The sequence below is a fragment of the Spironucleus salmonicida genome, chromosome 6 (assembly GCF_000497125.1).
Source record: "Spironucleus salmonicida strain ATCC 50377 chromosome 6, whole genome shotgun sequence".
Taxonomy (NCBI): Eukaryota; Fornicata; order Diplomonadida; family Hexamitidae; genus Spironucleus; species Spironucleus salmonicida.
In genome coordinates this window covers 1,035,515-1,048,932 of record NC_090601.1, presented here as the reverse complement: position 1 = coordinate 1,048,932, position 13,418 = coordinate 1,035,515, and the positions used below count along the sequence as shown (strand labels likewise).

Sequence of the window (13,418 nt, the reverse complement as noted above, 5' to 3'; positions counted from 1 at the left end):
CTTTTTATTCCTGAAGTGAGATTTCAATTTACTTCCTTATTGCTACAGCTAAAACGAAACAGTCTGGAATGCAGTAGTTTACGTATTAAGTAACATAGTCAATATGCCCATAGTCAATTACGTACTATTCAAACTCATCTTTTGACAAGTTATTAAAATGTTTTAACTATAGGTTGTTTGAATCTACAAGTTGTTTTATGGTCATTAGTTTACCTCTTCTTTCAATAAATTAATCAAACATGTTTTTAGTCAGGTACGTATATGACTGCAGCTGTTTTCCTACAACAAGTCTCAAATCTAAGTCTTTATTTAATTTAGACAGTGGCATAGGAATGATTCTAAATGAATCTTTAAAATATATATTATCAATTTTAGTTGAAGTAGTTTGTTATTACTAATTATAGTGTCAGTCTTATAGTTTTCAACTCCGTATTTTGATACTTCAGATAGTAATAAATAATTATCATATGCAGCTGCATTGTGAGCGTAGAAATCGTATACCTTATATTTCATATCTACAAGTTTCATATGATCAATAAACTTAATTAAGAATTAATCATTTGATGGAGTAAAGGTACCATGTTGTATAAACGTAAGGTTGTTTTTATAAAAGAAGTCTTGTTAAGTATATTCATTCTTCGCTCTATCATATTTCATTATATACCAAGATACTAAAAACGGTATGTGTTGCATTGAAGCTTTGTCTATTAATTCTTCTGGAACGTTTTCAAAGTAGCTTTCAATATCCCAAACTACGTATGACTTTTAATCTTTCTTAAGCAGCCCTTCTTTAAAGTATAACTCATCATGTTATAATTTTGCATAGCAGTTACTCATACTACTATGAATCCTACCACAATTAACACAAGGCGTAAATAATTAACAAATATCATTATTTCTTTTTAAGCATTTAGTATTAGGTTCATGGTTTACTCTAATATTGCAATTCTCGCATTAATGATTCATGTTATTTTAATCCAATTCATGTTTGTAACAACAGAGCTAACAATAATATTCTTGATCAACTGCTCCTACTAGAACACAGTTTTTACATTTGTTTCTACGGTATGTAAACAATCTATGTTAGTAGCAATAATTATAATCTTTGTAGAGTGGTTTGATAGTATTTACGTATTATTTATATTCCATAATTACATTGTAATGCCCTTTGTAATTCGCTGTTTTGTTTTGAACAAGTAATAAATCTTCTGTACGAGATGGTAAGATATCATTTTAATTTGCTAATGTTAATCTTAGTATATTTAATTCGAATACGCTTTCTGCTCTTTAAACTATTTCCTCCCCTGATAAATCATCTCCAACAATGCTTATAAATCCAAATAATAACTAAGTAAAGAAATATAAGTTATAACTTTTACATTTATTGAATAGTTTCTAAGTTATCTTCCATGACTGAATGCATCTTTAGGAATCATGTATATTTAATTATTAATTTTAAAAGTATATTTACCATTAACAATAAGTTGTTTTTTTAATGGATGCTGAAATTATTGCTGCATATAAACACTTTTCATCATTATTTCTAACAAAGAATATTGATCTTTTATAAAGATATTTTATTTATTTATCTTCTTCATATGCATTTCCTGAATTTTTGCGAAGTAAGCCTATTTAAAATCCGTAGTCATAAGTCGGATCCCATTCATTAAACATCTTATAGAACATTTCAAATACCTCAAACAAAGACTCAACTAAATCATCAATATTAATCTCTAAAACTTGCTTAATACCAATATTTGAAAATGATAATTCACCCTTTAAATTTCTTTATACAGCAAATTTTTGTACTATCCGCCATTATTTCTTTAAATGTTTGTATTTAAACCTCTTTCTCTTAGTTTTAATTTAACAAAATAATGTGTATAATTTTTTATTGTAAACGATATATTATATTATTATAAAAAGGAATGAATTAATATTTCCGTTAACTCTATCTTGCTGACATGTAAAGGTTTCGCCTGCGTGAACTGTAAAAGACAAATTTCTATCGAATTCAATTAAAAACTATTCTATCGTTTCGCTACGTGGTAAATTCATTTATGGTAAGCTACACTCGGTATTAATTCTTTAATTCAACTTAACGTTATCTACATTAAATTAATCATAATATATACTTATTCATTAATTTTAATTTTTGAATCTGATTCCTTAATAGTAGTAAGTATATTATATATCTATTTAAGTCAGTTTTCGGAAATAACTCCTTAAAGTGTATTCGTATAGATTCTCAAGTACATCTTTAAATTTTTCTATTTTAGCGTTTAACAAATTAGTTTCTCTAGTTTTATATTGTTGTGAAACGTATTTTTAGTGTAAAGTAATATTTATTAGTTTATTCTGTTTAATCCTTTAAAATAGTTCTGTGCTTATATTCTTTTTAATATTTGGTGTAGTAATCAATTTTAATTTTATCTGATTGCTAGTGTGACCTGATCTTTCTTATTTTAGTATATGTTATTTTAAGAGAATAGCTTCATTGTAATTTAAGTTATCTTTTGATACTTTATATTTCAGTAATTTAATATGAAGATGCTATAATTTATATTGCTATGATTTTTAGTAATACTCTTAAAGAGATATCTCTTTCTTCAAGTACTGTTATGAAACTTATTACAATGCTTATAGAATACCTTTAGTGTCTGATTATACAAGTTTGGTGTGATTGAGCTACATTTTATATGGGTTTAAAAAATTAATTTGTTAAATTACAGCTTTTTGCTTTTACTATTTTAATCATATTTTATTTTTTGATTTTAAATAAATAAAATGATCTATAATTTTGATGCTCTGATTTTGTTTAATGCGACCCACCCGCCCAGCAATCTCTAAAGCAATCGCTTTCGGGTCGGGCCGCTTGCTATGTTATTTTTCTAAACTATTGGGTTTCTATTTATTTAATATTTATGTTTATTGATCATTTATTAATCAAATTTGTCTTTGACTGCATTCAATTAATGGAGTAGTAAGTAATACTTACTAAAAGTATGGTTCAGTCGGCTTCGATTTAAAATACGGCAAGTCATTGTTATGATGACAACACTATCATAAAATGACTTTGGTGGGTTTAAAACTGAATGCAGCAGAAAGTTGTTTTTGTACTTAGCTACTTACTCCTATTATATTTATGTCTATAATAAAATGCATTTTGAGTGTAAATTGATTCTCATCAGTTACTTTGATGAGGTAGATGAAAATAACATTTACTATCTTAATTTATTGTAAACTTATATATGAATGCATATGAAATAATATCTTCTATGAGGTTTATATACTACAAGTAAGTTCATAATATTATTTTAAGGGATTAATAATTTAAATTTTTGCAAAAATAGCTGGATCATTTATAAGTCAGTGAAATAGCTTTTATTTAAATTTCTGGCTGAATAAACTTATGCATAGTTGATACTGCCTATTTCTATAGATAAATCTTTTTAAATTTTAATACTATATAGTTATACATTTAAACTAATAGGTAATATAATGTCAATAATACGTAGTTGAAAATTCTATCTAATGTTATGGATCTAGAAACCTATTAGTAATGAAAATGCCACCTTGCAGTTAATGTATCCTATGTTATAGTTGTGATTTAATGAATCTTGACTAACTTAGTGTCATAAAATTTATTTATTATAATATCAATAGTGTTATTATTTTTTATCGTCAAATTTTACTTTGGTCTTAACTCCTTTAAGATTAATTTTTTAGGTATTAAAATATATATTGATGTTAAATTTTAAAATACTAAAAGCTTAAGTGCTAAAATTCATTATTTGAATTATATATTAGTACCATACATTTTACTATTGTATTATATAATAATACAGTAAAAATATATACTTTATTAGGTTTCATTCTAACATTCATAAAGTATTTTGTATAGCTACTTAGATATTATCTCTGAACAAATAAAAGATATTCTATTATTATACTACGGAATCAGTATAGCCTGGGTTATTAGTTAAAATAACCAGTTAATATCAAAAATTTATTTCAATATTAAACAAGATAATTACGAACTGTTTGCATTCCTATATAAATTTACAATAAATTAAGATAGTAAATGTTATTTTCATCTACTTCATCAACGCAACTGATAATCAATTTACATTCAAAAATACTTTTGTTATACATATGAATATAATAATCATATAAAATCAAAATGAGTAAAAAATATTAACATTTTCGATAATACAAGACACAAAAAATAAAAATTCGTTGACTCAGTTAACTAAACAATAAAAAGGAAACATTTCACTTCTTATAGCGCTTCATCAAATAGTAGACAACTCCACACCCAATTCCTCCAATTAGCACCATCATAGCTATTACAATACCGGCAATTGCGCCGCCGCTAAGCTTATTTCCATCCTCCACAGGCACATCAGGATCTTTTTAGCATACTGATCCAATTAGTGTATGCCCAGCGAGACACTTCATACACTTCCCAGATTCGTCTTTAAGTATGCCTTTCAGGCACTTTTCGCACTGAACCGTCTTCAAATCGCACGTAGCACAGTTTACGTTATCCCCGCACTTGCACTGACTGTCGATACCCTCTGCGCAGCTGGCTGCAGCGGCGTCTTTGCAATACTGCCCGTTCTGAAAGTCTGTGCACCCCTTAACACATACTCCGGCCGTCGTTGCGACGAAGCCTGCACTGCAAGAGCTGCAAACAGTACTAGAAGCGCAGGCGGCGCAGTTTGCGCTGCAATTTCCGCAGAGTCCAGTGGCGCTGTTGCAAAATTACGAAACACCCCCGGAGCAGTCCTGGCTGCTTCTACAGCTCACAATGCACTGCTTGGCGCTAGGGACCAGAGAGTATCCAGATTTGCACGTCTTACACGTCGAGTTATCCACGCAGGTCTAGCAGTTTTGGATGCATGATGCGCACTTTCCGGTCGTCCTGTCGCAGAACTCCGCGACCCCGTTTTTGCAGTCCTTATCGACTTTGCAAGCCAGGACGCACTTCCCATCCAGGCCAGAAATGTACCCAGTGGCGCACGTCGTGCACGTTCCCGCATTCGTGCAAACCGCGCAGTTCACGGGGCAGCGCTCGCACTTTCCGCCAGCCAAAAAGCTCCCAGAAATGCACGTCGCGCACGTCGCACCACTGCACGAAAGGCAGTCCGCCGTAGCGACGCCATCTGTGCAGTAGCATCCCTGGCCTGGCTTGATGGAGGCGGAGCACTGCTTGCAGAGGAGAATCTTCGTCCCCGTGGCATCGCAGAAATAGCCCACGCGGCAGCTTGAGACCTCGGAGGAACAGGTACCAGATACCGGCGGGACGTTGTTCTTGGGCCAGCAAGAGCTATTGAGCAGCTCGTAGCCCTCTGCGCAAACGAGACACTTCCCATCCCTATCCTTGCTAGTGTTCGGGACGCATGTTGCACAAGAATTTCCGGAGGAGGTGCAGGACGCGCAGTTGATCGCAAACCCGCACTTGCAGTCCGAAGTGAGCCCAGGGGCGCAGGTCATGGCGGTGCCGTTCTTGCAGTACTGTCCGTTCTGCAGATTCGGGCATTCGGTGGTGCAGGTTCCGTCGTGGTTGAGGGCGTGGTCCCTGCTGCTGCATTGCGTGCAGACATTGTCAGCCAGGCAGAACTCGCAATTATTGCGGCAGGCCTTGCAGGTTTTGTTGCTCTGGTCGCAGAACTAGTTCTCGCCGTAATCGCATTCGCTGTTCATTTTGCAGACCGCCTCGCACCTGTTTGTTGTCGTGTTCATGAGGTACCCATGTTCGCAGGCAATACACGTCCGGCCGTCCACGCAGCGCTCGCAGCCAGGAATGCAGTCCTCGCACGCGCCGTTTTCCAAGTAGGTGGAGTCCACGCAGGCCGTACAGGCTCCGGCAGTACATTCGCGGCAGTGGGGGGTGACGACGCTGTCCTAGCAGTTGCAGCTGTTGAAGTAGCCGGTTTATTCGGAGCACACCAGGCATTTTCTGCCTGGCTATCCGTCCTCGGGACAGTAGAAGCCCGCTTTGCAGGAGCTCAGGAAGTCTACGCAGGTTCCAGGATCGGCCATTTTGTGAAACGGAATAGGCTGGGAAGGGTATTGCACCCAAATAAAAAGCGTGAAATATACGTAATATAAATTAGATTTGCGGATGAGGTATTCAGAAAAACTGGGTTTCTAAAGACTGGGCGCGCGACCTTCCAAGGTCTAGCGCGGCAGCCTGCTGTGAGGCAAGTTATAGTGCTGCCGCGGCGTTTCTAGCGCCGGGCCGAACGTACTATATGTATCACTCCGCATCTAGGAAGAAGCGCCGTGCCGACGGGTACTTGCTGCCGGACAGCTGGAGCGAGTCGTCGCCCTCCATGGGGAAGCCAGCGGGGGCCAGCACGCAGGCGAGATGGGGCCTGAGGGTCTGGTTGCTCTGGCGCACGATCGGTTTCGTTTTGGGTGGGGCCTGGGAGGTGCGATTTTCGTATACTAGAGGCCGGCGATTCTACGGGAAAGGGGGTGCTCCCGGAGTCCATTCTGGCGGATACTCCGATTAGTGGAAACACACTCTTCGGGTCCAAACTCGCAGCAGAAGGGTATACAATAGGGGGTTCTTTTCTACAGTTCGGCCAACCGGATACGTGGGTATGTAGGCCGAAAGCGGGCAGGTGGGCCGATTCGAAAATGCGAGGGCCTAATTCTGAAGCATGGGGACGCATTACCCTGGGCACGGCCCTATGGGTGCGAGGGAGAGCCAGGCTGGGCTGTAGAGCAAGTGTAGCGAGACCCCGCGCTCTGGGCCGGATGGGGCCGAACCCTCGCGATGTCGTACCCGCTGAACCGATGAGTCAGAGCCCGACTAAGAGCTGCCCTGCGAGGTTCAGCAGCGCCATACCGGCCTGGCTGACGCCCTGCGTGAGCGTGAGCTGGACCGAGAGGAAGACCAGGATGTAGCTGGACAGCAGCGCCTGGACGAAGGTGACGACCAGGCATCCCACGCACACGAGGCCCAGGCGGTGCTTCTGGGCGCTGGCCAGCAGCAGGCCGAGGCTGGCAAGGTGGAGTAGGGGAAGAGGCACATTTCTCGGGCGACGGGGTCCGGGTATGATGGTATTCTGCGGAACCATGGAAGTCCGGGCAGGATATAGGTTTATGACTGGAGCGGGCCCAGGCCACCCCTTGTCCAACACACGCACCGGATGCACCCAATTGGCCACCAATCGCGATGTTTCTGCCACTCCAAATGCGCTTCTGGGGCAATATGTATCAACCGGCAGATGCCCAAATCACAGTATCAATACCGCGACGCTTGCGAGACTTTACTCCAAGAAACTGAAAAGTTTTTTCTGTAGGATAGGTTATGGCGATTGCTGCGAATGCCGGCCCAATTATCTGCTCAGCCGACAAAATGAGACCCGGCGCGCTCTTCATTAACAGAAACAGGTCCCCCGGCAGCGTCCCCACGCAGCTGGACAACCTCAGAGGCAAGTATTAGGTTGCCGCCGACGACATCCTACAGGCCGTGACCCCGGTGTCGCGCTCCTCGACCTGCTCGCAGATCGATGTGTTCTGCTTCCGCGCCCTGTCCATAATGGAGGACACCCACATGAAGATGGTGACGCAGAACATCCTCGCGCTGATCAACGACTCGGAGGACATGGTCTACAAGCTGGGCCGGATCTCGGGCGTGCTGGAGGAGATCGAGATCAGGATATCCTCCATGGCGCAGGCCATCGCCCTCTGAGGGCCAGTGAGATTTTACTTCCACGGGTCACATCAGGTGAAAGTACTGGAGCGCGATGGTGAAGAGCACGAAGCAGGCGTTCCACACGACGATGCTGAGCTGCGAGAGCGTGGTGAGGATCTGCAGCTTGGTGTAGAAGGCCAGTAGGAAGGCGCTCGTGAGCACGGTCTGCACGATCGTCTTGCACAGCTGGTGGCCGCAGACCGCCGTGAGGACGGCCACATCGCGCATGAAGCTCTTGCGGTGCTTCCGGACGCGGAAGATCAGCATGATCGCGTTGAATATCTGCAGGCCCTCCTCCAGCAGCAGCTGGATCGCCAGCGAGTTCACGAAGAGGGGCGTGAACCGGCAGGTCAGGTTCGTGCAGGCGTAGGGGAAGAGCGTCATTTTGGGGAATACGCGCCTTGGTATTTAATATCCGGCGCCCACCAAAAATGAACGGCGAGATCGCGAAGCTCTCGGCGCTGCTGCTGCAGCTGGGGTTCTCGCAGACCGAGACCCTGCGCACCACGCTCCTGCTCCTCACGAACCAGGCCCTGCTCCTGGACCTGGTGTACAGCGTCTTCGCTACCGACGCGGCCCTGGCGAGCTTCCTGGCCCGCAACCTGCCAGGCACCGAGCGGATCACCCTCATGTACAACATCGTCCAGCAGCAGATGCGCTTTCGGCCCCTGGTGCCCATCGAGCAGTTCTGCCACTACGAGCACTACCACAACGTGAAGACCGTGCGCGTCCTGGCCAAGTTCGTGCTCCAGCTGGGCCAGTACCACCAACGGTCCAGCCTGCCCTTCGACGCCTTCATGAACGCCAGCTTCCGGTGGCAGCACTGGGAGCGCAGGATCGAGGTCGCGCCTCCGTGCTGTATCGCGCCCTGGACCCCGGAGGTTCTCTACGCGCCCCCGCCAGCAGTATGTTGCGAGGTCAGCGCACCGTAGGAACGAAGGCGGAAGCGGGCTGGGAGCCCTGACCGGAAGCGGCACCGCAGGGAGGACGCGCAGAGGGCGGAACTGCGGCTGCAGAGGAAGTACGGGCGGGCCACCGACTGCACCGCGAGCACGGTCAGCCAGCAGGAGGGGCACTGCCGCACGGAGCAGGCCATCGAGGGCGCCGATTTCTGAGGAATTTTCTACGGATATATTTTGCATTGCCGGCCTCGGACCCCGAAAAACCAATAACTCACTTCCGCAGAAAACTGCTTTCCTATTCTCGCGAACCCTATTCTGGGTATACTACTCGCGCTGCGCCGAAACCACGGTAGGTTGGTTGAAATCACAAACCCTTCCACGGCGCGCACCGACCTAAATCTGCCGTGAGTACTGATGATACCAGGAATCGCACACTCCACAAATGGAGACTACCATTTTCGTCAAGCTGCAGCTGAAGGAGCTGGCGGCCCGGCACGCGTTGGCAGCCCACGCCATGGAGCTCGGGAGCAGCTCCAACCCCCGGCTCGTGACGGAAGTGCGCGGGCTCCGCCGGCAGATGGGCTTCGCGGAGGCGCTGCTCGCGAGCCTCGCGCCCGTGCGGCTCAGTGTCAGAGATTTTGGCACTCCCGCCCAGTGAGCTTCCTTTTGCTTCAGTATCCACGGGAGTGAGATCGGCGGCAAATCTCATATCATAAGCTGGTTCTCGATCTGCTTCCTCTTCCGCCTCTCCTCCTCCTTCAGCTTCTACTTCCGAATGCCGTCCTCGGCCTGCTTCGCGAGCTCCTGCTTACGCGTGCTGATGTCGCTGAAGACCTCCACCTCCTTGTCCAGCTCCTTGTCGAAGTCTAGCGGCATGTGGGCCTCGTCCCGCTCCTCCTGGAACAGGAAAGCCAGGTCGTCTGTGAGACAGGCCTTGTCGAAGTACTCGAGCAGCGCGTTGAACTTCTTGAGGTTGATGAAGCCGTGCTTGGCCGAGATCACCTTGAAGAGCGTGATCGCGTTCTTCGCGTCAATGTTGTAGTGCAGCCGCAGAAGCTTCTTCAGGTTCTTGTAGTCAACGTGGAGGTTGAACCCGTCGTCCAGGAAGTAGAATAGGGCGCGCCTGGGGTCGCGCAGCACATCGTGGAAGCGGTAGAAGATGTAGCCGATCTTGATGAACTGGAGGCACGACAGCGAGATCTCGTCGAACTTGGAGTCGGGGAAGGCCTGCTTGTAGTCCTAGATCTTGTTGTAGTACAGGAACCGGAACATCGAGTCGATGTCCTTCGGGAACAGGAAGGAGTACTGCTGCAGCATCAGCTGGCGGAACTTCTGGAAGGTGATGCGGGTCTCCGGCTTGTAGTCCACGATCTCCAGGAACGCCACCGCGAACTCCTCTGGGCGGTACTGGCACGAGAAGTCCACCGAGGAGTTGGAGTAGCGGGACTTGCCGTCCTCGTCCGCCACGTATTCCAGGTGTGTCACCTTGGGTGCCTGCTCGGCCTGCGGCTCTGTCTTCTGCGCGTCCGACGCGGCCTCGTGCTGTGATCCGCATCCCATAATTATGCGGAGAGGGAACTTGGGATATTATATGGTCATACTGCGACCAGTCTTGAGGTTTATTGGCGGCGGCACCACTTACGAACCGAGCTTGCGTTCGCCACCGTGCCCCTGCACTGCAAGACATCTATCTGCCCGATTTAAATATGCCTATAATGTAATTCCACTTCACACATTACTCCACTATTATACGTATTCCCCGCTATTCCCAAAATGGCCATCACGCCCGCGCACTACCTCGCCCCAGCCCTCACCGCGCTTTTGGCCGTGCTGTGGATGTTGTTCGTGCGGCGGGATAACCAGGAAATTTTGGTCTTGCAGGCATCGTACGACCTGCACGACAAGATTCCTGCGGTACGACTTCTGAACGAAAAGCGCCTCAAGGCAAACAAGAAGCCGCTGGACGAGGCAAAGTTCACCGAACTCTACGAGAAGGAGCTCCAGAAGATCCGGGACGGGATGCTGTTTGCAAGAATAGCGCGCAGGTTTAAGCGCGCCAACTGAATTTGATTTACTATAAATGTTATCTATTACGATATTATATAATGTATAGTATATATCTAAAAGTTTTTAAGTTTTAGGTCACTGGAAATAAAAATACAGTATACAGTGCTTAATAATCCGAATGGCAATTTCGAAATGACCGACCTCGCCCTCAACCAGCTAGGCCTTCAGTACGCCAGAAACTAATATCGGCTGGCCCAGTATGTCAAGCTCTTCGCCAAAGAGCGCGACTTTGATATAAAAATTGAGGACGATCACTATCTTGGAGGTTTGCTATTTACTTCGCCGTTTTTGCAAAATCTAGCCTTCTTGGTATCCGATCCTGTAGTAGAGTCAGAATAAATTACTCTTTTTGATCTCTTCTAGTTCACCCCTACTGAGCAATAGAAAGCAAATTTTACGAAATATGTTAGTCAAATTTAAAGATTCTCAATCACAGTTGATGCATCTCTCTAGCCACTGGATTTCTCATCATATTTCAATTTTATTGGTTCTCTGCTTAACCATATCACTTAGCTTTAGAAAGTGGAAAATATGACTAAAATGGAATTCAATTCGGATGAATTTATTTATGAATTTTAAGCATCTGATGCCGAAATTAAACTTTTGATAAATATGCAAGGAACTGAAATTTTGGAAGTATAAGACATTAACTAGAACCTTTAAACACAACCAAGATTTTACCAAAATAATTTGTGGGCTCTCTATATTACACTAATTATTGCATCTATAGCCTTCTAGCTATCGGCAGTTAACCTCACCTATTTTATTTAATCCTTTGGAGCTACTGCTACCGACATTGCTAATTTAACTACATATTTCAATTTAGTGCAAATGTTTTCGTCGTTCTTCTGGTTATTTGTATCTGATTATATTGGCAGAAAAATAGTATTCTTAATAATTCTTTCAATTTATTCCATTCTTGTAGGAGTTCTTTTACTTGCTGAAAATTTTACTGATAATACAATTATCATAAACTTTGTTTTAACAATAAGAGCAATATCTGGGATTTCTGCTATTTTAGTACCTCTTTCATTTCTTATAGCAAGCGACTTAGCCCCTCCAAAGCTTAGAGGTGTTGTTATAGTTTTAGTAAATTGTTTTTCTTAAGTTGGAAGTGTCATATCTAGTGGTCTAACTGTATTCTTTAGTAATTATAAGAAGTATAACACTAGTGCTGGTAATATAACTTAAGATGAAATTTTGAGACGTGTTAAACTCAGTTTTAGGGATACGCATATTACTTGTGTTGTTTTATATATTATAAGTGTCGTCTTTTGTGCTTTATTCTTAAAAGAATCTAATTAGAAACTCAAAACGTATAGAAAACTGAAGAAAATGAATGTTAAGGTTCCCAAAAATACTTCGCTCCGTAATTAGAATTTTCTAAAAATCCTTCTCTCAATGCTCAAAAATACTAATATGCTTATTTTGTTCTTTAGTTACGTTCTGAGCCTCCTCGGCTCTACCAATTCTCGCACAGGTGGACCATATTTTACTGGAAGAATGTATGGTTTCACTAATGCAAACGTCGCAAAAGGCTACGCTAACACCGTCTAAATTGTATCTATCCTCCTGGGGCTGGTGGTATCCGCGGTTATCGCGCGCCCATTTATTTCCTTTTTCGGTGAGCTTCGCGCAATTATATTAGCTCAGTACTTCTCAATTTTCGAATCAATTGTGTACTTTGCCCCAAATCCTCCTCAGCCTCCTGCCCTTATGTATTTCACCATGTTCCTGACCGGCGTCTCCCTCATATTTTGTGATGCAATATTCCTACAGTTGGTGTCAATGTACACCACACCTCAGAACAGAGGTTGCGTGATGGGTGTTTTCCAGGTGGGGAACTCAATTGGAAGAAGTTTGAGCGGTGTGATAACGGGCCAAATGCAGGTCTACAATTTAAGAGACTCTCAACTGCTGAACACGATTTTTTAAAGTGGGTGTCTTATTATTCTCGCCTGGCTTAAGCCCCCAATCCAGAGACCCGAGATGGACCAGGAAGCTAGCAAAAGAAAGCTTGAGCTTAAAAAGCAGGCCATGATATGACTAATTTGTAATCACTATATTCTATTATTCCTGAGTATTTCTTGCAGAGATAAACCTGTATTTTGTGGCGTTTTTGGGCGCTGCGCTGCCCGAATTTTCGGCAGCTGCTAAAATCTGGACTTGATTCCAGATAAATTTTGTGCCGCTTGATTTAACTTTAGGCGTTCAGTTTTGATAAGCCCAGGAGAATACGATCGCGGCACGCTCTTAGGGTACATCTGCGGCGATAATATCGCCAGGCGCATTTTCGACTCTTCATAGAATTAGTATAATAATAATTGGTTTTTAATTTTAGAAATAATTATTATACATATATAATCATCTTTTCTCAAATTTTCACATTATAAAAATATACTATTATTATATCCATACTACCTCAAAATTCGCAAAGGTTTTTTCTTCTAAAAAGTTTTCCAGACATGCGCGCAGAACGGGCCGCGGACTGCCACTTCAGCGTAGCAAAATTGCCTTTTCAGGTGCGAAACTCCAGTGGCGTCAGCACGTCAAGTTTGCGCCAGGAAGCGCTGGTGCTAGAACGCGCAGTTTGTGATTTGAAAAATTCACTTCTAACCAGATTCGAACTGGTGTCTGGTGGATCTAAAGTCCACTGTGCTAACCACTACACCATAGAAGCATGGGGAAAATATATAATGTAAATAATGACTATAAAATTTGTGAAAGTAGCTATT

At 43.2% G+C, this 13,418-nt stretch overlaps 12 protein-coding genes and 1 non-coding gene across 13 annotated transcripts; 6 read left to right on the top strand and 7 right to left on the bottom strand. All coding sequences in view use genetic code 6, as the record gives it.

Annotated features, from left to right (window-relative positions):
* Positions 1-291: 291 nt before the first annotated feature.
* Positions 292-2,058, bottom strand: SS50377_26222 (uncharacterized protein; the record flags this gene model as incomplete). The annotated part of the gene is made up of 1 exon (XM_067910038.1): positions 292-2,058. One exon carries the CDS (start codon positions 2,056-2,058, stop codon positions 292-294), a length of 1,767 nt encoding a protein of 588 aa, XP_067762794.1.
* Positions 2,059-2,139: 81 nt separating this feature from the next.
* SS50377_26221 (Aspartate kinase I domain-containing protein) lies at positions 2,140-2,694 on the bottom strand (the record flags this gene model as incomplete). The annotated part of the gene is made up of 1 exon (XM_067910037.1): positions 2,140-2,694. One exon carries the CDS (start codon positions 2,692-2,694, stop codon positions 2,140-2,142), a length of 555 nt encoding a protein of 184 aa, XP_067762793.1.
* A 1,581-nt stretch (positions 2,695-4,275) lies between these two features.
* On the bottom strand, positions 4,276-6,048 carry SS50377_26220 (Cysteine-rich membrane protein 1; the record flags this gene model as incomplete). Its single annotated transcript, XM_067910036.1, has 1 exon — positions 4,276-6,048. One exon carries the CDS (start codon positions 6,046-6,048, stop codon positions 4,276-4,278), a length of 1,773 nt encoding a protein of 590 aa, XP_067762792.1.
* A 212-nt stretch (positions 6,049-6,260) lies between these two features.
* On the top strand, positions 6,261-6,671 carry SS50377_26219 (uncharacterized protein; the record flags this gene model as incomplete). The annotated part of the gene is made up of 1 exon (XM_067910035.1): positions 6,261-6,671. One exon carries the CDS (start codon positions 6,261-6,263, stop codon positions 6,669-6,671), a length of 411 nt encoding a protein of 136 aa, XP_067762791.1.
* Positions 6,672-6,815: 144 nt separating this feature from the next.
* Positions 6,816-7,094, bottom strand: SS50377_26218 (uncharacterized protein; the record flags this gene model as incomplete). The annotated part of the gene is made up of 1 exon (XM_067910034.1): positions 6,816-7,094. One exon carries the CDS (start codon positions 7,092-7,094, stop codon positions 6,816-6,818), a length of 279 nt encoding a protein of 92 aa, XP_067762790.1.
* Positions 7,095-7,327: 233 nt separating this feature from the next.
* SS50377_26217 (uncharacterized protein) lies at positions 7,328-7,711 on the top strand (the record flags this gene model as incomplete). Its single annotated transcript, XM_067910033.1, has 1 exon — positions 7,328-7,711. One exon carries the CDS (start codon positions 7,328-7,330, stop codon positions 7,709-7,711), a length of 384 nt encoding a protein of 127 aa, XP_067762789.1.
* Positions 7,712-7,738: 27 nt separating this feature from the next.
* On the bottom strand, positions 7,739-8,098 carry SS50377_26216 (Transmembrane domain-containing protein; the record flags this gene model as incomplete). Its single annotated transcript, XM_067910032.1, has 1 exon — positions 7,739-8,098. One exon carries the CDS (start codon positions 8,096-8,098, stop codon positions 7,739-7,741), a length of 360 nt encoding a protein of 119 aa, XP_067762788.1.
* Positions 8,099-8,145: 47 nt separating this feature from the next.
* On the top strand, positions 8,146-8,829 carry SS50377_26215 (uncharacterized protein; the record flags this gene model as incomplete). The annotated part of the gene is made up of 1 exon (XM_067910031.1): positions 8,146-8,829. The coding sequence occupies one exon, from the start codon at positions 8,146-8,148 to the stop codon at positions 8,827-8,829; it is 684 nt and encodes a 227-aa protein (XP_067762787.1).
* Positions 8,830-9,058: 229 nt separating this feature from the next.
* On the top strand, positions 9,059-9,274 carry SS50377_26214 (uncharacterized protein; the record flags this gene model as incomplete). The annotated part of the gene is made up of 1 exon (XM_067910030.1): positions 9,059-9,274. One exon carries the CDS (start codon positions 9,059-9,061, stop codon positions 9,272-9,274), a length of 216 nt encoding a protein of 71 aa, XP_067762786.1.
* A 47-nt stretch (positions 9,275-9,321) lies between these two features.
* On the bottom strand, positions 9,322-10,176 carry SS50377_26213 (uncharacterized protein; the record flags this gene model as incomplete). The annotated part of the gene is made up of 1 exon (XM_067910029.1): positions 9,322-10,176. The coding sequence occupies one exon, from the start codon at positions 10,174-10,176 to the stop codon at positions 9,322-9,324; it is 855 nt and encodes a 284-aa protein (XP_067762785.1).
* A 213-nt stretch (positions 10,177-10,389) lies between these two features.
* On the top strand, positions 10,390-10,680 carry SS50377_26212 (uncharacterized protein; the record flags this gene model as incomplete). The annotated part of the gene is made up of 1 exon (XM_067910028.1): positions 10,390-10,680. The coding sequence occupies one exon, from the start codon at positions 10,390-10,392 to the stop codon at positions 10,678-10,680; it is 291 nt and encodes a 96-aa protein (XP_067762784.1).
* A 135-nt stretch (positions 10,681-10,815) lies between these two features.
* Positions 10,816-12,729, top strand: SS50377_26211 (MFS and transmembrane domain-containing protein; the record flags this gene model as incomplete). Its single annotated transcript, XM_067910027.1, has 1 exon — positions 10,816-12,729. One exon carries the CDS (start codon positions 10,816-10,818, stop codon positions 12,727-12,729), a length of 1,914 nt encoding a protein of 637 aa, XP_067762783.1.
* A 561-nt stretch (positions 12,730-13,290) lies between these two features.
* Positions 13,291-13,363, bottom strand: SS50377_t20095. Its single transcript has one exon. It is a non-coding gene; the product is annotated as a tRNA-Gln (tRNA).
* Between the last annotated feature and the right edge of the window lie 55 nt (positions 13,364-13,418).